We start from the raw sequence: 27728 nt of genomic DNA on the forward strand, positions 1-27728 counted from the left end.
ATCCAATATGAGAGCCACAGACCCTGTTACAGGTGGGACAGACATTTGTCGAGGGAAGGGATCGGTGGGGCTGGTTTGCCGCGCACTCCTTCCGCTGTCTACGCTTGGCCTCTTCACGCTCTTTACGTTGAGACTCGAAGAGCTCAACGCCCTCCCGGATGCACTTTCTCCACCTCGGGTGGTCTGCGGCCAGGGTCTCCCAGGTGTCAGTGGTGATGTCGCACTTTACCAGGGAGGCTTTGAGGGTGTCCTTGTAACGTTTCTGCTGCCCACCTTTGGCTCGTTTACCATGAAGGAGCTCCGCATAAAGCATTTGCTTAGGGAGTCTCGTATCTGGCATGCGTACTATGTGGCCTGCCCAGCGAAGCTGATCGAGTGTGGTCAGTGCTTCAATACTGGGGATGTTAGCCTGGTCGAGGACACTAATGTTGGTGTGCCTGTCCTCCCAGGGGATTTGCAGGATCTTGCAGAGACATCATTGGTGATATATCTCCAGCGACTTGAGGTGCCTTCTGTACATCGTCCATGCCTCAGATCCATACAGGAGGGCAGATATTACTACAGCCCTGTGGACCATGAGCTTGCTGGTAGATTTGAGGGCCCGGTCTTCAAACACTCTTTTCCTCAGACGGCCGAAGGCTGCACTGGCGCACTGGAGGCAATGTTGAATCTCCGCATCAATGTCTGCCTCTGTTGATAAGAGGCTCCCGAGATATGAGAAATGGTCCACGTTGTCGAGGGCTGCGCCGTGAATCTTGATGATTGGAGGGCAGTGCTGTGTGGCGGGGACAGGCTGGTGGAGGACCTTTGTCTTATGGGTGTTAAGCGTAAGGCCCATGCTTTTATGTGCCTCAGTGAATACACTGACTATATCCTGGAGTTCAGCCTCAGAATGTGCGCAGACGCAGGTGTTGTCCGCATACTGCAGCTCAACATCAAGAGCGATAGGATCCTCTCATTTATGAAAATTGTGAATGATACTGCACCATGAAGTTTTAATTAGATTGATCTGGCTGCTGCCATTGGTCTGGAATTAGACCATGATGCTCCCTGATCCTCCAGTGACGAATGTACGCCAACATTTGGTAGACAACTCGTTGGAACAGGTTGCAGCGAGTCGGAAGCGCTTCAGTTAGTGTCCGATATAAATCCAAGGTGTCCCCTTGTGTAAACAATCATTTAGGGAAGTGGCCATTTTGGAACATTTAAGAAGTTTCTCCCCTTAGCCACATACAATTAAATATTACTATGTACGATGAATATTAATAATTTCACTGTTTAAAAAACTGTTAGTGGAATTTTATTAAAGATACTCAGAGAATTCAAAATGTGGATTTAATAGTTTCTCATCACAGGTATGCCGTTAATTTTATAAATTAAAATGGGCAACAGGGATTAAACAATATTTGAGATGATTTTATTTCAATAAAAAGTGAAGTTGTGGTTGAAGATCAGCCATGATCTTATTGAGTGGCGGAGCAGGCTTGAGAGACTGTATGGCTTACTCCTGCTCCTAATTCTAATTGTTCTAATGTTAATAACCAGGAGGGCAAACCTCAATAGGTAGTAGTATCTTATTAGAGATAATGAAATCTATATTTTTTTTTAAGGAAACTGGAGTATAAATGCAGTAGTTGCTCTGATTCTCACCTGTAAATATTTTATGTGGCACCAAGAGGACTTTCACATGGATAAGTTATTGTGAAGCTAATATCCACAGGGTGATTTTGAAGTTTTTTGCTGATACAGCAGCGAGACTTTTAAAGTTTATTATAAAATTAAGCTCTTCCTCAGATATATGAAACCTGCTGAGTGATTATTTACAGATTATAAGCACTCCAGCACCATACAGTGACTCACCGGCCCCATTCTGTGACCTACCAACGCCATTGTGTAATGGTCCAACTGTCAACAATCAAAGTAGTTTTAATTCAGCTAAATTGCGATTACGAGTGATTTTGATTGTTGGGTGGGGCGGGGAAGGAGCAGAGATATTATTAACTTTCGGCGAAGTGGCTTAAGAATCCCAGGAAATTATGGGTGATGCAAGTAATGGCACATCACTCATATCATCATTTCCAAGAAAATCAGCACTGTAATGATGGCATACGCCCTACATGGGCCATTACTATGGCACAGATTTTCAGGAAAATTCAGTCCATTATTTATTTCCATTTAAACTCTCTCTCTTCTTGCTGCCTCTACCACCTCTTTATTTTACAGTGGATGTGAGGGAATTCCTGTTAACTTAATACATCACATAACTTCAGGAGGATCAATTAAGTCATAGACAATTTAAACAAAACTTCTGGGTTTTATTTTGTAGTGACAACCTAGGATCAGTGTCTTAGGATTCTGATCCCCACTGGTTTTGAATAAATACTCAGGGTTTGGAGAACATGAGCATCATAGCAGGGGTAAGATCAGCAGCTACAATGCCATAATGTTTGATTCTCAACTAAGAGAAATGAGCTTGATTCCCTATCTTGAATGACATTCTCACTTGAGCTTCTTCCAAGGATGAGACTATATAGTCCTGAAAAAGTTGTAAAGACATGGACTGATGAAAGCAAATTTGGCCCATCAAGCACCTTCCTTCCACAGACCTTAAAAAAAGCAAAATACTATGGATGCTGGAAATCTGAAATAAAAAACATTGTGCTGGAAACACTCAGCAAGTCAGGCAGCATCTGTGGAGAGAGAAACAGAGTTAACGTTTCAGGTCGATGACCTTCCTTCAGAACTGGAAGAAGTTAGAGATTTAACAGTTTATAAGCAAGTGCAGAGCCAGGAATTTTGCCTGACCTGTTGAGTTTTTCCAGTATTTTCTGTTCCACCCTAGCACAAGCCTTTCTCTTTGTTCTTTTCTCCCACCCCTTTTCCCCTGGCACTGTACTTGCTTATAAACCATTAAATCTCTAACTTTTTCCAGTTCTAATGAAAGGTCATCGACCTGAAACATTAACTCTGTTTCTTTCTCCAAAGATACTGCCTGACCTGCTGAGTGTTTCCAACATTTTCTGTTTTTATTCCACAGACCTCGTTTAACCCGTTCTGCCATGGATTCTACCCAATTCATCTCCTTTGAAAAGGTTGTATAAAATTTGATCATTTCTAGCCATAAACATCAAAAGTTCCTAACTATAAATTAATCAAGCTTTTTTAAACATATGTGCCTTAGTTGGCAGCATATTGTGTGTATCCACTGCTCTGGAAAAAATCTAACTTTAAATCATCTGGGAGAGGGAGGGAAAACTGGCAGGACACTCCAGTATGCCTCCTCCTGGTGACTCAACCAAGGAGTGGCAAGATGGGAGGGTGGAAAACTGTGCACGAGGGTTGGAATCCTTTCCACATAGCTTACGAGCAGATCATACTGCTGAGTCAACCAGGAGTCTTGAGACATCTCCAGGGTGAACACAGTTGTCTTCTGACCAGTGGAGCATATTGTGGGAAGAAAAATACAAAAACAAGTGAGTCAGAGTGATAGAAAAGCAAACTGGACTGGTATCAGCCTGACAGTCAGGACCATGTTAGATAGGGAATGCTAGAGAAAGTAATTAGGGGTTATATCTTGTGCATGTGAAAATGTATTTCCTTTGTTAAAAATAGTCCTTTGAAGATTCAATGGTTTAGAAATGAAGCTGCACTGATTGGGTAGAAATTGTTTTTTTATGGGTGCCGTGAGGGCCAATGTCAGAAACCAACATCCCACATCTGAAAGATGTCCAGCTCGACATAGGGTCAGACCATTTTCCAGGCATCCTCGAGGGCCATCTAAAACAGGCATCAGGATTCTTCTGTGGTAGGTCAGTTTTTTTTACAAAAAATGTAAAACATTATTGCCGTGGATCCCGGAGGAACAGGAGAGTACCCCGACTCCTCAGTAACCTGGCTGCATCCCTACATTCCCCGGGACTTGCTTTCAGGCAAGTGGGCCGATATTCATTTTCTTAAAATGGACGAACTGCTTGTGGAGGCGCGTCAGCAGCTCGTCCAAATAATATTAATAAGGCTCAAGGCCCAATTACAATCTAGCGTCAGGCCAACCAGTTGGGCATTTCAGGCCCGAAACGGACCTAGAGGATTTCAACCCCTAAAAGTGCTACTGCATGAACATTATTTCATTACTATAGAATAATGATATTGATTTTTCTGCATCAAACAATTCAAAAACTGTAGATGAGGAGGGTTCGCTGGACTTGACATTGCATTTTAGTGGCACCCTTAGAAGAGATGCCTTTTCTACATATGGAGGTCCCTGACTCTATGTTTACTTCTTTACCATAAGTCTGTTTAATCACAGCAGTTCTTACACCCTGAACATCATCACCTGTGAAGCAGAAATTAAGAGACAACAATTCACTTACACATTGGCAGTGGAAAGCCAATGAGTCAGAGTGGAATAAAGTAGAGTCAGATAGAAAATCTGGAGTTTTGCTCAATTACTGTGGGTGTCAGGAAGAAGTTTTGCAGAACGATTCCCTGGGAGATTAAATACGTGGGGTAACGTCAATAAGAGGACAGATTGTACATGATCTGTGCCAGGGATGAACTGGATAGGACGGGTGATATTTTATTCTTCCATGCTTTATGTTCATATTCTGCTTGCTTTCTTTTTAGTAGGATTCTTGGCTTAAGAGGAACACTTGTCTGCTTAAATCACAACCAGTTTTTACACCACAGCACTCCATATCACCTGGAAACAGAATGCAAATGATAGCAACTCACTTATGCCTGTGATCTCCCACAATCAGTAGGGAGCAATAATTTATGCTGATGTTTACAAGCAAGTCATTGCTCATTGGAAACCAGGAGGCGTTGCACTCTGCACCATTTGAACGATGTGAGCTGAGCCAAGTCATAGCCTAGGTTTAGAGAGTGTGGAATGCTGCCTGTGGGGGTGGTCTCTCTGGCTGGCTACCTGCCTCGCTTTCGCGGCTTTGTCTGCGACTGGGTGGCCCTGGAGAAGGAGCACGCGGTGTCCGTCGGTATGCTTAAGGCCTTCCGCAACTGGTGGCCACTGCAAGGACTGGAGTGCCAATGCATAGTAGATATAGAAAATATTATTTCGTTTGTTAAGTTTCCTTTCGTTTTTATGATTGGGTTTTATTAGTTGTGTCCCTCTAACAAGGGGCCACTTTCATTGTCGTTAGATTACTTTGGTCGACGACATTGGGGCAACCCAGTGTCTCTATCATTTCAATTAAAGAGTAGAAAGGAAACAGGAAGAGAAGTTATCTCATTCCTATGGGAAAGTCAGATATTTAGACATAAACTGACTCTCGCCCAATTCGTGACTGCAGCATGAATGGTTTGGTTTGCAAAAAACACACCTTTTTTGACACATTTCAAGATATCTCTGACTAATTTCCAAAAAATTAGTTTGGTGAGAATGCAGTGTTTATAAGCGAGTGATGGGTGTTGAGTAGCACTGAATAACAAATATCTTAAACATTAACTAAAATGATCAAGATTCCCTACATTTTCAAAAAGGTATTGCTTGAATTATGCACAACAGAAATTCAAAAGTCCCTTAAGGGGGATTTTGTGAGACTTTCTGTGATGACTTACAAAATTTATCAAGTGAGTAGTTCAGCCATGCTGGTCAGGAAGTCCCAGATTTGATCCTTAGTCTGTGCTGAGTTAGCTTATCTCAGCCTAAGTCGTGGTTGGGACTCTACCATTGGCCTCAGTGTCACTGTGTTAGGATGGGGAAAGTGTTCCCTCTCCTCAATATACAGCCAGTCGAACTAAAATGTGTGACTGTGGATGTTGGGTGGAGAGGGATTAGGTTCAACTGTTAAATTTCACACAAGAAAAATGAATGACTAGAAGCTGTGTAGCTCAGGGTAGGATTAACATTTTCGGGAGGTTGGGAGGGGAGAAATCATCATATTGATTAGCATTATATCATGTAGAAGTGCCACAACAATAGATTTTGACTAATTTAGGTAAATGTATTGTGCGAGTGGTTCCCCTTTAATCAGTTGGCATTTGAAGAAACATTCATTAGATGTTTATTTTAATTTGTTAGAACTGCCATTTGATAAAATTTATCAATTAAGGATACTAAACTGCTTTCTGAATATTAGTGACATTTGCTAAAATTTGCCAGTTTCCACACTTATGCAAAATTGGACAAGTAGATATATAGTTTAAATACTACAATGTGTCAAATTTTAGAATGAAATATTTAACCCTTCCCTTTCTTCATAAATACAAGCTGTCGGTAATGTTGTGACTGCTGCTTTCAAAATTAAATTTGAGTACACCTGTTTTGCACATGAAGGAGGTAGAAACCATTGTTATCCATGATTTATGAAAAAATAACAGAAAGGTTTGAGTGTTAAACCTTCCCTACATTTATACACTGAAGCAATCCCTAAGGAAATAACAGGTTGAGGAGGGGTTATTTTCTGTATTGTTTCCTGTGTGATGGCATTCAGATAAAGACAACTCTCAGAACTAGGTAATTCTCCCCTCCTCCCCATTTCCTCTGGTGAGACATCATCTTTCCCACTATATGCTAGGACTCTTCACATTGTGGAGAGCAAAATGTCAAGGAGTTAGAGTCAGATGTATCAACAATATCGGCTATGGAATCCAATGAACTGGATAGCGAGTGCATAACATAGCAAATGTTGAAAAGATAGTTGCTGCATTGAAAACATTTATTAAAGGATTGATTTTGTTAAATTATTATATTCTTCACTGCTGGTACACAAATGGTAACGATCTGGTTTAGATTGGGATAAAAGGAACTATTAAAAATGAAATTGATTAAGTTAAGAAATTCAGTTGTCATTGCCTCACATCTCATATGATAAACATTACCCATCTTTAAAGATTGAAAACTACCACAAGATTAATCATAGTTGATTAGATTAGGCCAACAACAAAACAAATTGCCTCTAGTATTGTTTCTAAAAAAAACATCACCTACTACACATTGAACAGTAGGTCTCCCTCCATCACCAGCAGCAGTCTTTGGCCTCACAGCCCTGGGCTAGCCCATCAGTTGAAGCAGTTTTCAGAGTGTGATCACTGACATGTACTATGAGTTCCATGCATCTTATCCTTTTCAAACAATGCCAACTCCTTTACTAAACTTCTCAAGTAACACTCATATTAATTTAATTATTTCTCTGATTAAAAACTTCACAGCCAGCCATCTTTAAATGTAATGCACAGACAATAAATCAGTTGGGTGATGTGGTGTGCAATGCATCATTGCAACAATGCACGGCGCAGTAGAGTGGTGGTATGTGCATTCTTGCCTGTATTCCTCCACATGAAGGAATTCCCAATTTCATAGAATCATAAAAAAGGATGGCACAGAAGGAGGCCATTCAACCCATTGAGTCTGCGCCACAATTTTAACCATGTCAATAGTGGAAAGTGAAAACTGAAGACCAGTCACTCCCCCATGTAAATCATAGTTACAACCATCCTTGAGTTGCTTTTGTGCAATTCTTAATGACCAGTCCAGAGAGCTATTGGCAGAAGCCAAAACGATAACACACTGTGTGGGAAAAGCCAATTGTAAAAGGGGAGGGGAAGGGTGGGCGGGGGGGGGGGGGTGAAATAATAAGATGAAGCATTACCTTATTAAAAAAAAATACTGTCACTTTATTTTTTTTTTAAGCAAGCATATATTTACAGCTACTGTACTACAGGCAGGAGGCTAAACAGGGGGAAATATCATTTCTTTGACATTTGTAGTTAGGATTCATAAACTAATATCACCTCAAGTTACTAAAAACTGCATTTCTGTAAACTTGGCAAAGATATACAAAGAATTCATTTTAAAATTGGGAATAGGGATTACTTTTAATTCACTCACTTGTGACCAATCTCATGTGCAATTGTGAATGCTGAACCCAAGCCAATATCTTCATTGATGCTGCAGCTTCGCTCAGGCTCACACATTCCAGCCACCGAGGCCAAGCCTGAATAAACAGAGGGAGACACAAAGGGTCAAGCCAAGGTGTTTCGGTCTTAAATACGCTTGTTATAAAGGCTTACGCTCTCTTTTTTTTAGATATATATAACCTACGTACACAGAAGGAATAATTGGCACAAGGTTAAGTTTATAGTCATTTGCAAATTCACTGGAGGGAATTGCACTTTACAAGCCAGACATTAATTTTTTTTGAGCCACAGCCAGTGCTGGAAAACGTCTAGACTAGGGGTTAGATTTATAAATTTACTTCTGGTAACTTGGGACCACCTGAAACTTGAGCCTGAAGAGGGAACTAAAAACAACATTTCTATTTTTTTTCGATTCTTACCTAGCAAGAAGTAAAATGTACTTTTTTGTCAGGCAATTTTTTTAGGAATAGTAATTTGTTTATATTGCAGCAAATTGTTGAAATAGGTAAGTGTTTTCATAACACGTTTGAATTTCTGTCATGTGAAGCTGTTTTATAAATAGAAGAAAAATGGCTGATGTAGCTCAGAGTAGCAGTGAGTAATTTATCCTTCAATTTTTGTAAGTAATGAATTATGCATAAGAACATATTTAAGTATTTGATGAAAAATACAGCATTTGACCATAGGGTGCATTCTGTATTTTAAACAATGTATAACCTGCAGTGGAGCATTTAAGCATTATGGAAGCCAATGTAATTTAAGTTTATGAACAAACTGTAGTTAGAAAGCATCAGTGAGCAATTTTTTATTCTTCTGGTATAATTTCTAAAATTAATTAATTATATGTTGCATTTATATTCAAATCACATGCAATAAATATTGCATAACATTTGTGCTGGAGCAGATTCCAACAGTCAAGAACCCAGAATAAATCATGGAGTAATTTTACAAATTTACACTGCTGGTGTGGAGTGTAAAATGTATCCTCATAAAATTGTGATACTAAAACTCAAGTGGTTTGTGCAGAATATATGAACCCCATGTAAGTGTGTTTTTGTTTATGTGCTTTGTAGGCAAAATAGAAGTAGTCACAGTACTGTAAAACTTGATATAAGATTTGTTATTGTTAATCGTGGCAGGATGAGAGGGTACAACAGTCGTTACCATGAAAAATATCATATCATTGGAAAGGGCCAGTGATACAAAAATATATTTGCTCGTGCATTACTGGAAACAAAAATAGTTATCATGTAGATTAATTATATTTGCATACTGCTCCAAGTTGAGAATTTACATTTTGTTTTAAAGAAGCTTACTGTGAGGAAAGAAAAGGAAAATAATACTTCACCAAATTTAAACCTCGAATAATTCGAAAGGGCGAGTTAAAATAATCTAAAATAAACTGCTTTATCTTTCCAGGTTAAGAAAAACCAACTGGCATCGAAGTAAAAAGTTAATGGATCAATAAGAACACCTGGGAAACAATATTAGCTGCAACAGTAAAAACTTACCCAGGGTTCCACAAGGCTTGTTTTTATAGGTGCAGATGTCATATCTACGAGGGGGAGAAATTGTGAAGAATTCAGTAGCATATAAAATATTGTTTTTTTATAACTGTTCCATTTACATAGCATAGTTAACACTTGTAGATGATGATCGGTAAAATTATATGTTGCCAGGTAGTATTGGTGTTTTCAGCACTATAGTGAGGATGATGTGAACAGCACACTTACAGGATCTGGCTTCAAGCCAATGGGACATCTGCCAGTTTAAAAAAAGTTAAGTTTGATCTTTGCAGTCACAAGCCTCAGTGAAAAGAAAATGGTTTGAGGTGAAGAGATGCAGCATGTCTGGAGACAGCCACAGTAAATGGTTGGATCTGGGGCCTTTTTGTTTAAAAAGAAAGAAAATTTGAACTATAGATAGATGATGGGCTTCAAAGGTGGTCAGATTAACGCATATTTTTAAAAAGTTATATGAAAATTTAGTTTAAAAAGTTAAAATATAAAGTACAGCACATTTATTAAAAAGATAGAATACTTCCCTAATCAGGTCTTCTTCATTCTTTGACTGGAAAACATCTTCCCCAAGCCCATAGGATAAGTCCAGGTTAACAGTACTGTGAACTGCAGAAGTGACACCCCTTTTAACACATTTTGAATGGCAGTAACATCATGACTTTAGGGTGTTGCTTCCATTACTCTTCCTCGTACCACATAAAAGTTGTGCCTTTCCTGAGCAGTGTCAAGCTCTTTCCCCAGGAGAGGCAAAGCAACGTGTACAATCACTATGATAAAATACTTGTAAGCAATATATGAGATACACATAACTTTCAAGCTGAAAAGGTCAGTACACCAAGATTTGGTACATGTAGTGGATGCTTTCCATTCGAAGACTGAAGACCCTACTGAATAGGTGTCTATCTTCATTCATCAAACACATCATCTGGGATGTGGCCTGACTTGTAAACCTGACAAAAGGAAGACGGATCTTTCAGGCATTTCAGGGAAATCACTTGCACTGTGGCACCTTGGAGGAAGTGGTTACTTGGGTGGGGGATGGGGAAGTAATAATGTTGATAAGAAAAGGCAGGCTGAAGATTATATTATTGAAGGGGTAGATACTCTTTGCTGCAACTGCAAGGAGGAGTTCTGAATAGTGTGTTGCCTCACTGTTGCCAATAAGGGAAATAACGAACAGATGGAAAATATTCCAAAAAGCAAGGGTGATCACTTAGACATCATGATTCATGTGACATTCAGTGACGGAAGAAAGATCAGGATGCTTATAAGGGAGCTTGAGGAGTTAGGCATTTGATTAAAAAACAGGACTTCAAGGGAAGTAATCTCAGGATTGCTCCCAGTGACACATACCAGGCCAGTTTGGAAAAGGCAGACTAGACACATAACACATGGCTTTAAAGGTGATGTAAAAGGGAGCATTTCAGATCTTGAGGATACTACGACAAGTTGTGAGACAAGGGGAAGCTGTACAAATGAATCGGCTTCACCTAAACTAAACTGTTAGCCATATCCTTGCAAAGAGGTGGAAAAGAACAGTAGAATGGAAAGTAGAAGAAAGTAAAATTCAAGATTTTAGCCTAGGTATCTTGTTAGGAGGGAAAATAATGCAGACGTGGTGGACTTGGAAATTTAGCAACATTTGAGCTCGGGAGGATTTCAAGAAGAGTGGAAACAAAAAAGTTGGGAAACTGAGAGAGAGAAAAGTGATAAGCAAACAATGAAGAAGGAGGAAAGTGATTGCTTCAAATTCTGTTCCAGTCTAAGGGACAAAAGTAGATATAGGGGCGAAATTGCCCTGCGCCAGGTTTGGGGCGCATAATTCAAATACACTGAAAATTTATCGCCCGGCACCAAGAGAAGGAAAGTGACTCGGAATTTGTGTCTTTAACTTGAAAAATTGTCCGAGCGCTATTGGAGACACCCTGCTCCTCCGCGGGTGGGAAAGGGGCGGGAGCGTGGCGAAAACGGTACTGTCAGACAGCACAACGCAGACGTGCCATGTTGCGCTGATGCATCACAACGTCCTTCCACTTCTCTTAAAGGGGAGGGCTGCTGCGAACTCTGAAGCCACTTTATGGCACCCACCGGGCCACCAGGGAGGGTTTTGGCTGGGCCAGCGGCCCAGTGGTTGCCATTGTCGTGCTGACTGCAAAGTCGGCCTGCAAAAAATATAAGATGGTAGTCGCAGCACAAGGCTCTCCCCTTTAAGGGCGGCCAGGGGATGCCAGCCAACACAGCTTTGCGACTCGCAAAGTTGTCGGTGGCATCGCCGCACGCCAACCTCACTCCCGCGTGGCAATTTCCCCCACGGGGCGTAAAGGGGTCAGAGCGTGGCAATAAGGGGTCGCAAATTACGGGGCGCAGCGCAAAACCATTTTCGCCCACAGCATCCTGGGGGCAATTCCAGATAGGTCGCTTCCATCACTTGCCCCTGGGTGAAACACCCTTATCGCCCGCTAGCACCTCCCGGAGATACTAACGGACCTGTCGCAAAGCGGCAATTTCGGCCCCGTGGACTCTGGAGTCTATGTTGAGGAAGGAAATTATAATATAATGTACTTTATTGATGCAGGGGGGGGGGAGGCGGTGAGGGAGGATATATTTGCAAGGTTATAGATTGTTCTGAATGGATGCAAAGTAAGTTGATGCCTGGCTTGTTGATTCCATCGTTCTTAAATATGAGCGACTGAGGGACATTGGGATATTTCAGACAGAAGACGAGAATGGAGGGAGGGAGGAGAGTTGGTGATTAGTCAAGAATGCATCTTCAAGCTTTCTTTCTTGCCGAAATAATTGGAAAGGAATTTCCTTGAATCTGCCCAATTTTGCCTTCCCAAGGAGTTAGCATTGCTAGTGATTGAATAGGATGGTGCTTAATATTGCACCATCGAACAGATCAATTAAGAACAGATCTATCAAAGAGCAAGGGGGCAAAATTGACCCTTTTTATAGCCCTGTTAGTGCCTCTGGGCACACGGTAGTTTTCACTTGGGGGATGGGGGCGCTACCGCCTCCTGGGAAATTGCCCGGGTGGTTGGGGAGGCGCTACCCTGGCAGTGCCGCACCTCACGTTTAGCGCCATGGGCCACCCCGCAACCGGCAATGCCATCATCGCCATGCTCGGCAACCCCTCACCACCCTGTGCTGACCCCTTAACGCCCCACGGGGGAAATTGCCCTGCGGGTCGCGAAGCGGACATACATCCGTTCTCGGGGTGCTCATTAAAGGGAAGGACGCCAGCGCTCCAATCGCCATCTATTTTTATTGGCCGACTCTTAGGTCGGCTCGACGATGGTGGCCCTAGCATGGTCCGGGCCGCCATTGGGCAACCCTGCACTCCCTCTTGGGTGCCGAGCTGCTGGCCCAGTCTCACGCTGCAATGGTAGCCTAGTGGCGGCCATCAGAGGCAATGCAGAGTGCATCCGCGTAGCGCTTGACTCACCGCCCCAGTACCTGCCCCCAAAGGAAGAGGAATGCCACAGATTACGCTCTGCTTCCTTTGAGGGGTGGTAAGCCCAATTTTCCGTCGGGGACACGAACTCCAATCCGGGCGCTAAAATTCCCGGCCCCGGTAGGTTACCACCCCCAATCGGGACGCAGGGCAATTTCGCCTCCAATTCGATTTCAGAATTTAAATTCATGATTCACTGACACTTCTCATACAATGGAAAATTTTACCAAATTGCATTTTTGGCAGATGAGCTCTCCCCGGAGGCACCATTTCATAACATTACCCCTACAGTGTGTTCTTTTTCAGAATTGCTGATTATCCTGTTATCCTGTCATGCAATACTCCTTCCAACATCTTCATAAGACTGGTCTGATATAGTGGTACATAATGACTAAAGATTGCTGCATGTATGCACTTTCCAGGCATTTTGAAAGCCAGCATTGTTGATGTTACTTATGAGATGGCAATGGGACAAGAATAATACATTTTCTTCATGCAAATTAATTATAATGATGCATGCACTTTCTGGAAAGACTCAGTTTAAAAAGAATGAGAGTCCCATAAGAAACAAATAATTGTTTGGTTCTACAAAAATCTTTGGTTCAAGGCCCACTTAATACCGATAGAATGGAACTACCTCTCCATCTCCAAAAGATGAGGTGGCAAGCAAAATTCAAGCAACTATTCTTGTGAAAGTTACAAGCTGGGCAGTATTTTGGGATGGAGCCTCAATACAATCCTGTACCTATGCTATATGTGGTAGGATTGGTCACCTACAAGATCTTGCCATTCTAAGCCCTCTTATAGCATCAATAAGTCAAGAAAGTTAATTTAACAGTGTAAAATGTTAGGTTCCATGTATGTAGTGAGAACCTGAAATGTTTTATGTAACAAATAGCAGCAAACCTGAGGAGTGGCAGAAAGTTAGAATTCAGCAGAGGAGGACTAAGGGTTTAATTAGGAGGGGGAAAATAGAGTATGAGAGAAAGCTTGCAGAGAACATAGAAACTGACTGCAAAAGCTTCTATAGATATGTGAAGAGAAAAAGATTAATGAAGACAAACGTAGGTCCCTTGCAGTCAGAATCAGGTGAATTTATAATGGGGAACAAAGAAATGGCAGATCAATTGAACAAATACTTTGGTTCTGTCTTCACGAAGGAAGACACAAATAACCTTCCGGAAATACTAGGGGACTGAGGGTCTAGTGAGAAGGAGGAACTGAAGGATATCCTTATTAGGTGGGAAATTGTGTTGGGGAAATTGATGGGATTGAAGGCCGAGAAATCCCCGGGGCCTGATAGTCTGCATCCCAGAATACTTAAGGAAGTGGCCGTAGAAGTAGTGGATGCACTGGTGATCATTTTCCAACAGTCTATCGACTCTGGATCAGTTCCTATGGACTGGAGGGTAGCTAATGTAACACCACTTTTTTAAAAAAGAGGGAGAGAGAAAACGGGGAATTATAGACCGGTTAGCCTGACATCAGTAGTGGGGAAAATGTTGGAATCAATTATTAAAAATGAAATAGCAGTGCATTTGGAAAGCAGTGACAGGATCGGTCCAAGTCAGCATGGATTTATGAAAGGGAAATCATGCTTGACAATCTTCTAGAATTTTTTGAGGATGTAACTAGTAGAGTGGACAAGGGAGAACAAGTTGATGTGGTGTATTTGGAATTTCAAAAGGCTTTTGACAAGGTCCCACACAAGAGATTGGTGTGTAAAATTAAAGCACATGGTATTGGGGGTAATGTATTGACGTGGTTAGAGAACTGGTTGGCAGACATGAAGCAGAGAATCAAGATAAACAGGTCCTTTTCAGAATGGCAGGCAGTGACTAGTGGAGTGCTGCAGGGCTCAGTGCTGGGACCCCAGCTATTTACAATATACATTAATGATTTAGATGAAGGAATTGAGTGTAATATCTCCAAGTTTGCAGATGACACTATGCTGGGTGGCGGCATGAGCTGTGAGGAGCATGCTAAGAGGCTGCAGGATGACTGGGACAGGTTAGGTGAGTAGGCAAATGCATGGCAGATGCAGTATAATGTGGATAAATGTGAGGTTATCCACTTTGGGGGCAACAACACGAAGGCAGAATATTATCTGAATGGAGGCAGATTAGGAAAAGGGGAGGTGCAACGAGACCTGGATGTCATTGAAAGTCGGCATGCAGGTACAGCAGGCGGTGAAGAAGGCAAATGGTATGTTGGCCTTCATACCTTGGGGATTTGAGTATAAGAGCAGAGAGTTCTTACTGCAGTTGTATAGGGCCTTGGTGAGGCCTCACCTGGAATATTGTGTTCCGTTTTGGTCTCCTAATCTGAGGAAGGGCGTTCTTGCTATTGAGGGAATGCAGCGAAGGTTCACCAGACTGATTCCCGGGATGGTAGGACTGACATATGAGGAGTGACTGGATCGACTGGGCCTGTATTCACTGGAGTTTAGAGGATGAGAGGGGATCTCATAGAAACATATAAAATTCTGACGGGACTGGACAGGTTAGATGCAGGAATAATGTTCCTGATGTTGGGGAAGTCCAGAACCAGAGGACACAGTCTAAGGATAAGAGGTAAGCCATTTAGGACTGAGATGAGGAGAAACTTCTTCACTCAGAGAGTTGTTAACCTGTGGAATTCCCTGCCGCAGAGAGGTGTTGATGCCAGTTCATTAGATATATTCAAAAGGGAGTTAGATATGGCCCTCACGGCTAAAGGTATCAAGGGGTATGGAGAGAAAGCAGGAAGCACTGAGGTGAATGATCAGCCATGATCTTATTGAATGGTGGTGCAGGCTCGAAGGGCTGAATGGCCTACTCCGGCACCTATTTTCTATGTTTCTATGTCCAAGTGCCATACTGGCTATCCAGTTTTGATTAATTTACCTTCATCCCTTCATGAACCAAGGGGATATTCTCCAAGGGATCTTTGGAACTTTGAAAATTACTACAGCTGCCTTAAAGACACACACAAAACTCTAATCAATCCAAATTTATGAATATGTTATTGGTACTCCAATAATATAGGATCATGGGAGATGGGATCAATTTCATGACTGCAGAACTATATTTTCCCACTTTACATCTTAATTTCTGTTGGAAGAGGCTTTTCTTGCAATTGCTGATCTATTGGTTGTAGGCAATGGGAGATCACTACTAAGAACTGTGTCCATTCAACAGTTAGAACAACTAACAAAATTGTTTAGTGCTAGCTAGAAAATAAATCTGGCAGTCCAATTGAGATAGGAGATCTGTCTGACAAAGCAACATGATGAGTGAGAAAATCTAACTATTACCTCCAAGTACCACACCTTCTTTAACCAAAAAAAGACAACCAGGTTTAGGGCCAACCCCTCAATCTGAGCCTTTGCAAGATCCAATGAATTAGGGAACTAACAGGAAGGCATTGAAAAAGAGGTCGATTATGGGAAAGTAGATTGTCTAGAAAGGGCGATATGATCCCTCTCCCTGCAACAGAATTGAGGTTACCTGTTGTTTGCAATAGTGACGGATAGGTATAATTCTGAATCACTCAATTGTTGCAGCTGGTAATTAATGATCTTTGAGAGAAAGTCTTATTGTGATGGTGGACAGCTGTCCAGCTCAAGACAACATCATCAGTATCCTGAACTGATTAGGTGAAGAGAATATAGAAGAATGCGAGTGAGCTGTTCGTTCTGACACAAGAAACTAATTTACAGTGCATCAAAGCAAAGGAACCTCTTCCTCACTGGTTGACAAAGCAAAAGACCATTATTCATCCAAAACTCTGGCACCAGACCATGCTGAAGTTCCTGCACCACTCACCAATGGAAACTAAAAAAAACTCAGGAGTGTAGAGCCAGCTAATCATCAAACCAAGTGCTAAGGTGGCACCAAAGCAGAAACATCATTAGCTGGTGCTTGCCTTGACATGTAAATGAGCATATTTGAACTTTGTTGGTGCTCCTTGGTTTGTGATGAATACCAAAGCTGTAGGAAGACTCAGGCTGAAAGGAACTTTGTTAGATCGCTGCTTAATACTAAATGTGATGGAAGCAAAGCTCTGCCTTGTGTTGAACTCCAAAAAAATCTGTATTATTTCCTTTTAAGTGTCTTTAGATAAAAATTGTATTTTAAAATTAACTTTATTTCGCTGTGTTCTTAAAAATAATTATTTTGTGTTTTGTGAGGAAGTAAGACATTATAAAAAATTTATCCAGTGACAAATATTTGTTCCAAGGTGAGGTGACCAGCTGGGTTTCCTATGGCCCTGTTGATTATCTATACTGATGCAAGTTTCCCTCCTGTCTTTCAAATGTTTAAAGCAATGCAAAATGTGCAGATGACTGACGGACACAGTTTGGCTGTTCTTGAAACCAAGCTGTTTGACGTGCCAATCTAGTGTCAAAAGTAAAACAAAGGCAACAGACAGCCAAAGGACTACTGGTAAAGTCAATTAAACTATTTGAGTTAATCTAGAGTCATAGAATACTTTTGATTTCATGTTGAATTCTGCCTTGGAGAACAGAAGATTGGTATAATGGGTTTGGAATTTCCCAGTATCATCAGTTCAGTTTTCAGTGGTTCACAAACTGACAGTTGAGCTGGGATTGAAGGCTCCAACAAGTTTCACCACCTCGCTTTCTTCTACACAGCAACATAGCAGACAAATAGATACATTAAAATAAATTATACATCTTTAAGAACAAGGACCCAACTCAAGGGAAGTAGCCATCCTTGCACTGCTCATTTTTTATGGGAGTTAAGTTTACGGAGTGTCACAATATAGGGACCGCTCTTCATTTGCATGATAATCGAGACCTTAATGAGCCGAGTGCAGAACTAGTGCACAGGCTCCAACCATCTGAATCATAGAATAATAGAAATTTACAGCATGGAAGGAGGCCATTTCAGACCATCGTGTCCGTGCCGGCCGACGAAGAGCTATTAAGCCTAATCCCACTTTCTAGCTCTTGGTCCATAGCCCTGCAGGTTACAGCACTTCAAGTGCACATCCAAGTACTTTTTGAATGTGGTGAGGGTTTCTGCCTCTACCACCCTTTCAGGCTGTGAGCTCCAGACCCCACCACCCTCGGGGTGAAAACATTTCCCCTCAAAACCTCCTACCAATGACTTTAAATCTATGCCCCCTGGTTGTTGACTCCTGTACTAAGGGAAATAGGTCCTTCCTATCCACTTTATCTAGGCCCCTTATAATGTTATACACCTTAATAACGTCTTCCCTCATGCTCCTCTGTTCCAAAGAAAACAAACCCAGCCTATCCAATCTTTCCTCATAGTTAAAATTCTCCAGTCCAGGCAACATCCTTGTAAATCTCCTCTGTACCCTCTCCAGTGCAATAACATCTTTCCTGTAATGTGGTGACCAGAACTGCACACAGTAATCAAGCTGTGGCCTAACTAGTGTTTTATACATTTCAAGCATAACCTCCCTGCTCTTTGTATTCTATGCCTCAGCTAATAAAGGCAAGTATTCCATATGCCTTCTTAACCATCTTATCTACTTAGCTTCCTACCTTCAGGGATCTGTGGACATGCACTCCAAGGTCCCTTTGTTCCTCTACACTTCTCAGTGTCCTACCATTTAATGTGTATTCTCTTGCCTTGTTCGCCCTCCCTAAATGCAATATCTCATACTTCTGCGGATTGAATTCCATTTGCTACTGTTCTGCCCAACTGACCAGTTCATTGATATCTTCCTGCAGTCTACAGCTTTCTTCCTCATTATCAACCACACAGCCAATTTTTGTATCTTCTGCAAACTTCTTAATCATACCCCCTACATTCAAGTCTAACATTGATATACACACCAAAAAGCAAGGTACCTAGTACTGAGCCCTGTGGAACCCCACTGGAAACAGCCTTCCAGTCACAAAAATACCCATCAACGATTATCCTTTGCTTCCTGGCTCTGACCCAATTTTGGATCCAACTTGCCACTTTGCCTTGGATCCCATGGGCTTTTTCTTTCATGACCAGTCTGCCATGTGGGACCTTATCAAAAGCCTTGCTAAAATCCATATACACTAGATCAAACACACTACCCTCATTGACCCTCATAGTTATCTCCTCAAAAAATTCAATCAAGATAGTCTGGCACGACCTTCCCTTAACAAATCCGTGCTGACTGTCTTCGATTAACCTGTGTCCTTCTAAATGAAGATTTATCCTGTCCCTCAGGATTTTCTCCAGCAATTTTTCCACCACCGAGGTTAGGCAGACTGGCCTGTAATTACTCAGTCTATCCCTTTCTCCTTTTTCAACTAAGGTACAGCATTAGCAGTCCTCCAGTCTCCGGCACCACATCGCAGCCAGAAAGGATTGGAAAATGATGGTCAGAGCCTCTGCTATTTCCTCTTTTGCTTCTCTTAACATTTCATCCAGGCCTGGGGATTTATTCACTTTCAAAGCTGCTAAAGCCCTTAATAATTCCTCTCTCACTATGGTTATTTAATCTAATACTTCGTACTCCTCCTCCCTAATTGCAATGTCTGCATCACCCTCTTTTTGTGAAAACAGACACAAAGAATTCATTAAGAACATAAGAACATAAGAAATAGGAACTGGAGTAGGCCATACGGCCCCTCAAGCCTGTTCCCCATTCAATAAGATCATGGTTGATCTGATCATGGACTCAGCTCCGCTTCCCCACACACTCCCCATAACCCAGAAGAAATTTCTTCTCATCTCTGTTTCAAATAGCGGCCCCTTATTCTAAGATCATGCCCTCTAGTTCTAGTCTCCCCCCATCAGTGGAAACATCCTCTCTGGATCCATCAGCTCCCTCATAATCTTATACGTTTCGATAAGATCACCTCTCATTCTTCTGAATTCCAATGAGTAGAGGCCCAACCTACTCAACCTTTCCTCATAAGTCAACCCCCTCATCCCCGGAATCAACCTAGTGAACCTTCTCTGAACTGCCTCCAAAGCAAGTATATCCTTTCATAAATATGGAAACCAAAACTGCATGCAGTATTCCAGGTGTGGCCTCACCAATAACTTATATAGCCGTAGCAAGACTTCCCTGCTTTTATACTCCATCCCCTTTGCAATAATGGCCAAGATATCATTGGCCTTCCTGATCACTTGCTGTACCTGCATACTATCCTTTTGTGTTTCATGTACAAGTACCCCCAGGTCCCATTGTACTGTGGCACTTTGCAATCTTTCTCCATTTAAATAATAACTTGCCCTTTGATTCTTTCTGCCAAAGTGTATGACCTCACACTATTATACTCCATCTGCCAAATTTTTGCCCACTCACTTGTCTATGTCCTTTTGCAGATTTTTTGTGTCCTCCTCACACATTGCTTTTCCTCCCATATTTGTACCATCAGCAAACTTGGCTACATTACACTCAGTCCCTTCTTCCAAGTCGTTAATATAGATTGTAAATAGTTGGAGTCCCAGCACTGATCCTTGCAGTACCCCACTAGTTACTGGTTGCCAACCAGAGAATGAACCATTAATCCTGACTCTCTGTTCTCTGGTAGTTAGGCAATCCTCTATCCATGCTAATATATTACCCTCAACCGGCGTAACCTTTTATCTTGTGCAGTAACCTTTTATGTCCACATTATAACCATGTACACATCTTCTGCCTCCACACACAGATTACCATTATGGCCTCTAATAGGCCCTACTCTTTCTTTAGTTATCCACTTGCTCATAATGGCCCCAAATTTCCCCAGCCACTTAGAGCGGCATATCTCAATGTGGTGCGCCGACTTCCTGGAGGAGAAAAAGCGCCAAAAATCTACCTGTGAATTTGGCCGCTCCCTCGTCGTCCGCATCCATCGGCGTCGCACAGCATAGTGTGGGGGGGGTGCGGAGCTTCGGCCTTGCTTGCTCAGCGTGGCCGGCAGTGGGGCGGGGCTTGGGCCCAGCGTGTCGAGCAGTGCCGACAGGGGCCCGCATAACTGTTTCAGTGGGCGCTCCAGTCTGCACACATGCGCAGTGTAGCAGGAAGCTTGGCAATTGGCCAATTAAAGGGAGAGCATTCTCAGAATAAGTGGCTATGGAGCATATATAGAGGTGAGGTCTGAATATTGATTTTTATGTGGTTGAGGGAGTGGAAAGGAGTGCTGGATAGGTGTATGAGGGGTGTAAGTGTGATCTTTGAACATTACCTGCGTTTGAGTCCAATAGACGAATGGCGCAAGAGCGTGCAAGAAAAACCAAGAATTTCCTCCATGAGGAAGTGGAGAAATTAGTGACGGTTATTGAGGAGAAATGGCTGGAGCTGGATATCAGCAAGAGTGGTCCGTCAAAGGTTTTCCCCAAGGAAATGAGGAAAAGGTGGACCCGTGTTGCCGAAGAATCCTCCGCTGGGGTCAACACTGCAAGATCTGGAAGCCAGTGGAAGAAGAAATGGCAGCACATTGGTCAAGTAGTGAGTGTAAGTAATATCTTCATCTTTAAATTGAATTGCAGTGGAAAATGTGAGCATCTGTATGTGTCCCATCAGAAGTGCACCATATTTGACAATTTATATTTTCATCTTTGCAGAAGAAATTGGCCCACAACAAGAGGGAAAGAACTAGAACAGGAGGAGGTCTGCCAAATCTGCACCAACTGACACCCCTGGAACAGAGGGTTGCTGCCTTGCTGAGTCACACTGGCAGAAAAAGAATAAAGCTCTGCACAAACTGGACCCACACACAAGGGTGAGGGTGAGTCATTAAAATGCATTGTCGCCCTTCAAATCAACTTGCTGACTGACCTGCTACACGTGAGACTACTCATGCCACCCATCCTGCCCCCTCCTGTGCTGCTAACCATTTGACTGTTGTGTTGTCTTTTGCAGAAGATGACGACACTCCTCAAGACCCTGAGGATCCAGATGCGTGCGCTCCAGACCGAGGTGGGTAGGGGAAGGAGGGGTCCATGAAAATGTGTGACAGCAATATCGATCATGACATATCACAGGGCATCGCACAGCCAGAACCCTCCATTAGCTCCTCAGCAACCTTCCATGGGTTCACACCTTCCAAGGTCATGGGTCCGAGTGGCGAGCGGGAAAGGCATCTTGGGACACCCAGTGCCCCACCATCCCAGCCTGTGCCTCGCACTGGAGGTGTGCCACTAGGTAGACCCACAGCAAGGGGAAGGAGAAGCCGACCAATCTCTCCTGAGAGGCAGCCCTCAGCAGAAGTAAATCAGTTTTTTTTATTGGGTGAGGAGACCAATGCCCTTACAAGATCACTCATGGCGGCCATCACTGGGGTGTGTGATGAGGTCGCCACACTATCGGGTGAAATCTCTGCACTAAGACGGGAAGTCAGGGTGGGTATTGCAGAGGGTGTGCAGACAATGGCAGATGCCATGAGGGAGCTGGCTTCTGCAATAAGGGCACAAAGGCCAGAGACTCAAATTTCATTCCCACTTCACTCCACGCACCAGCCACTGGTCAGACCCAAGCCCAGCCCCCAACCCCTCCCACCACCATCACCGACCCTATGAGGAAGTGCACTTTCCCCGAGATGTGGGTGAGGGATGGGTGCAGACTTTCTTTCGTGCTGTGGATGTTGTTGTTGTTGTTTGTATCATTGAAGTGCACTGTAAAATTCACAATAAAAGATATTTTGCATCAAAACTGAATCATCCTCCATTAGGACCACGCAACATTTAGGGTCAACTATAAAAAGTAAAAGTCCCTCACCCCTACAGTCATATGTGCCTGCCGCCCCTAGCCCTGGCAGGAGGGCTAGCCGGTGTGTTCTGCAGTCGGCAAGGTAGGACTGCTCTATTTTCTGTAGCTGATTTATCTTTCATTTATTTGTGGTTATGTTGTGCAGCTGTTGTGCTGAAGATATTGTAATGTTGTGCTGATGTTGTGAAGGTCTTTAGAGCTTTGGAATCCTCTAACTCACCTTCCCCCCACCCCCCTGGCTACCTGCGCTGATTTCTTAAATGTAGGTAAGGTTTTTCTGTGCCTACAAAAGTGGCCTCATACACTGGCCTAAATTAGTTTGGAGTAACTTTCAGCTGGCCAATTTGCTTCTATGGCCAAAACAGGTGTAAGTGGCTGGTCACGCCCCCTTTTGGAGAAAAAAAACTAAACTTAAACAAAACCTAACTAACTGACTTACACTGCAGCAACTTAAATGGGGAAATTTGCTATTTTTAAGTTACTCCAAAAAAGGCTACTTACTCCAAAAAAAGCGGGGCAACTCTTGGGGAAATTAGAGCCCAAAGTATTTATAAAACATCTTAAGGTTTTCTTTGATTTCACTTGCCAAAATTTTTTCATGCTCTCTCTTTGATTTCCTAATTTCCTTTTTAATATCACTCCTGCACTTTCTATACTCTTCCTCCTGCAATATTTAGCCCTCAGTATCTGTCATTAGCCTCCCAGTTTTTCTTTATCCTATCCTGTATGCCTCTTGACATCCAGGGAGCTCGAGATTTGTTATTCCCATCCTTTTTCTTTAAGGGAACGTACTTGCTCTGAACCGTCAGGATATCCTCCTTGAATGCCTCCCACATTGATTTACCTTCAAGTAGCTGTTTCCAGACCACTTTGGGTAAATCACATCTCAAATTGGCTTTTCCCCAATTGAGAACTTTTATTCCTGGTCTTTCTTTGTATTTTTCCATAACGACCCTAAATCTAACTGAATTATGATCACTAGCACCAAAATGCTCTCTCACTGATATCCCGTCCACCTGCCCAGCTTCATTCCTCAAAACCAAGTCCAGAATCTCCCCCTCCCTTGTTGGGCTTGCTACATACTGACTAAAAAAGTTCTCCTGAATGCACCCTCTATACCTTTCACACTAATTTTATCCCAGTTATATTAGGGTAGTTGAAATCTCCTACTATTACTGCCCTACAGTTTTTGCACTTCTCAGAAATTTGTCGCTATATTTGCTTTTCTATCTCCCTCTGACTGTTTGAAGGGTCAATAGTACACTCCCAGTCGTGAGATCACCCCATTTTTGTTCTTCAATTCAACCCATATGGCCTCACGTGATGATCCTTCTAACATATCATCCCTCCTCATAGCTGTAATTGTTTCATTAATCAATATTGCGACCCCCCACCCCACTCCTTTTTTATCCCCCTCCCTATCCCATCTGAAAACCCTGAAACCAGGAATGTTGAGCTGCCATACCTGCCCTTCTTTCAGCCATTTCTCAGTAATAGCTATAACATCATACTCCCAAGTGTCTATCTGTGCTCTCATTTGCCTTATTCCTTAGACTTCTTGCATTGAGATATACACTATTTAGCACTGCAAAACTCCCTTGTTGTATATTTTCTAGCCTTTGTTTCCTCTGCCTTCCATATTCATTTTCTAATGTTCTGCTTTCCAATTCCAGCTTTGCTTCCCACCCTTCTGAATCTACTCTCAGGTTCCCATTTCCCGGCCAAGCTAGTTTAAACCTTCCCCAACAGCACTCGAAACCGTCCCCCCCCCTCCACCCTCACCCCCCGCGAGGATATTGGTCCCAGCTCTCTTGAGGTGCAACCCGTCCAGCTTGTACAGGTCCCACTCCCCCAGAAATGGTCCCAATGATTCAGGAATCTAAAGCCCTCCCTCCTGCACCATCTCTGCAGTCGTGCAGTCATCTGCTCTATCCTCCTATTTCTGCACTCACTAGCACGTGACACCGGGAGTAGTCTGGAGATTACTACCTTTGAGGTCCTGCTTTTTAATCTCTCTCCTAGTTCCCTAAACTCTGCCTGTAGGATCTTATCCCTCTTTCTACCTATGTCATTGGTACCAATATGGACCATGACCTCTGGCTGTTTACCCTCCCTCCTCAGAATGTCCTGCAGCCACTCAGTGACATCCTTGACCTTGAAGTGCTTCTGGACTGGGTTGTTTGGTGCAGGTGTCACTGGCACTCCATAGGCCTCCATTGTACATAAGGCAGGGAGGCAGTGCCCAATGTGTGCAGCACTATGGACGCTGAAAATCAGATCATCGATAAATAAAGACATTTTCACTTGAGTTAAATTGTTTTGCAACTATAGCCTAGAAAGGACAGTTGCCAGATGGACACTCACTGAATTCTTTTAATATTCTGGTTGCTATTTTAATGCGGTGATTAATACATTTATTTTAAATCTGTGAATGTCTCTGCTAAAATAATAGAGTATGGAGTGTCAAGCATCCTTCCACTAATATTGCCAACAGCCATTCCTCGGATTATATTTTTATTAATAGTACAGGATAGTTTGATGAGCTTGTTGATGATTATTAGTAAGAAAATGGTGCTGGAGAAACTAATGGGACTGAAAGCCAATAAATCCCCAGGGCCTGATAATCTGCATCCCAGAGTACTAAAAGAGGTAGCCATGGAAATAGTGGTTGTCATCTTTCAAAATTCTATAGATTATGGAACAGTTCCTGCAGATTGGAGGGTGGCAAATGTAACCCCGCTATTTAAAAAAGGAGGGAGAGAGAAAACAGGGAACTACAGACCGGTTAGCCTAACATCAGTAGTAGGGAAAATGCTAGAGTCTATTATAAAGGATGTGATAATGGGAAAATCAGATAATATCAACGGGATTTGACAAAGTCAGTTTGGATTTATGAAAGGAAAATCGTGTTTGACAAACCTACTGGAGTTTTTTGAGGATGTAACTGATAGAATAGATAAGGGAGAACCAGTGGATGTAGTGTATTTGGATTTTCAGAAGGCCGTTGATAAAGTCCCACGTAAGAGGCTAGTGTGCAAAATTAAAGCACATAGGATTGGGAGTAATATACTGGCATGGATTGAAAATTAGTTAACTGACAGGAAACAGAGAGTAGGAATAAACGGGTCTTTTCGGGGTGGTGGTCAGTGACTAGTGGAGTACCACAGGGATCATTGCTTGGGCCCCAGCTATTCACAATATATATAAATAATTTGGATGAAGGAACCAAATGTAATATTTCCAAGTTTGCTGACGACACAAAACTAGGTGAAATTGTGAGTTGTGAGGAGGATGCAAAGACGCTGCAAGGCGATATAGATAGTTTGAGTGAGTGGGCAAACACATGGCAGATGCAGTATAATGTGGATAAATGTGAAGTTATCCACTTTGGTAAGAAAAACATAAAGACAAAGTATTATTTAAATGGTGATAGCTTGGGAAATCTCGATGTACAAAGGGACCTGGGTGTCCTTGTACACCAATCATTGAAAATAAACATGCAGGTGCAGCAAGCAGTTAGGAAGCCAAATGGTATGTTGGCCTTCATTTCAAGAGGATTTGAGTACAGGAGCAAGGATGTCTTACTACAGTTATACAGGGCCTTGGTGAGACCACACCTCGAGAATTGTGTGCAGTTTTGATCTCCCTACCTAGGGATATACTTGCCATAGAGGGAGTGCAGTGAAGGTTGACCAGACTGATTCCTGGGATGGCAGGACTGTCGTATGAGGAGAGATTGGGTCGACTAGGCCTGTATTCACTAGTTTAGAAGAATGAGAAGGAATCTCATTGAAACGTATAAAATTCTGACGGGGTTGGACAGACTGGATGTGGGGAGGATGTTTCCCTGGCTGGGAATTTTAGAACAAGTGGTTACTGTCTCAGGATACGGGATAGGAAATTTAGGACTGAGATGAGGAGAAATTTCTTCACTCAGAGGGTGATGAACCTGTGAAATTCTCTACCACAGAAGGCTGTGGCGGCTAAGTCGCTGAATATATTTAAGAAAGCGATAGATAGATTTCTAGACACAAAAGACATCAATGGCTATGGGGGAAAAGCAGAAATATGGTGTTGAGATAGAGGATCAGCCATGATCGTGTTGAATGGCGGTGCAGGCTCGAAGGGTCGAATGGCCTACTACAGCTCCTATTTTCTATGTTTCTATGTTTGTTTTAGTTCACATATGATTCAGGTGCCTTTACATATGAGCAATCTTAATATCTATTTAATATCCTGCATCAGAGCATCATCAATAATATAATTCTACAGAATATGGAGAAGTCATTGAACCATTTAAAATAGTTAAATCCAGCTTTGTGCATTTTTAAAATACTGTATATATAAAAAGTTATGTTTAAGATAACCCATTATTGTTTCAAAATATGCTGCAGAAAAGAATACTAATCACTTTGTACAATAATTACTCTGAACAGCTTACTTAAAGTGTTGCTTAGAGCACACGGTCAAAGACGTTTATCGATCAATGTCATTGCTCACCACGTCAAGGTTGTTATTTTCAATCTTTATCTTGAGCTTGAAAATGTTTCAATTGCATTACAGCTTTCATCACGGTTACCCAAGGTGAGGCAGGTAACTGTTTAGTTCAACAATAAATCAAAGAGAAGATCAACCAATAGCCTGCCCTGTATCTACTCTGAGGACAAGCTCAATCCTTCACATTTGAAAAGGCAAAGAACTTCTGCCATTTACTTTCAATACTTACTGTAGGGATTATTTTGACACTAAATGTGCAGTATTAACCCTGAAGAATTTATAAATTTAGTACCTCTATTCTTATTTATCCACCCCCTCCCAAAATAAATGGCTTCATGATACCTTTCAAAGTTAAGCAAATCTAATGTTTTTGTACAATTAAGGTACAATACAGCAGAACCACTTTTTGTCAGCGCATGAAAGACTGGAAAACATTATTGCCATCATGACCAGAGCTATATTATTTGTGTTTTCAACTGCCAATTCCAACTTCAAAACAGCAGCATTTCTCTAATGATTTCTCCTCCCCCACCCCTCCTCCATCAAGGATCTAGCACTAGGCTTTCAGGGTTAACTACCTCCTGGGAGTCCTACAACTTGCTCTATCACCAGTTTCCTCTCAAGACTAATATAGCTTTCCACCAGATGCAGCTTTCTCTATAAACAACTGTAGTTCTGTGCAGAACCATTTTCTTCCCATTGTGACTCCAATTCTCTTTTGGGCA

The 27728-nt window shown here is 42.3% G+C and overlaps 1 protein-coding gene across 1 annotated transcript in view; it reads right to left on the reverse strand.

Annotated features, from left to right (window-relative positions):
- adamts6 (ADAM metallopeptidase with thrombospondin type 1 motif, 6) overlaps positions 1-27728 on the reverse strand; it is a 400523-nt gene that overhangs the window by 213177 nt on the left and 159618 nt on the right. The window contains exons 7-8 of the mRNA XM_070869378.1: positions 9387-9430; positions 7847-7952 (exon numbers count right to left, since the gene is read on the reverse strand). Of these exons, the coding sequence (XP_070725479.1) occupies positions 7847-7952; positions 9387-9430 (150 nt within the window). The remainder of the gene's footprint in view (positions 1-7846; positions 7953-9386; positions 9431-27728) is intronic.

Source organism: Pristiophorus japonicus, chromosome 2 (assembly GCF_044704955.1).
Source record: "Pristiophorus japonicus isolate sPriJap1 chromosome 2, sPriJap1.hap1, whole genome shotgun sequence".
Lineage (NCBI taxonomy): Eukaryota > Metazoa > Chordata > Chondrichthyes > Pristiophoridae > Pristiophorus > Pristiophorus japonicus.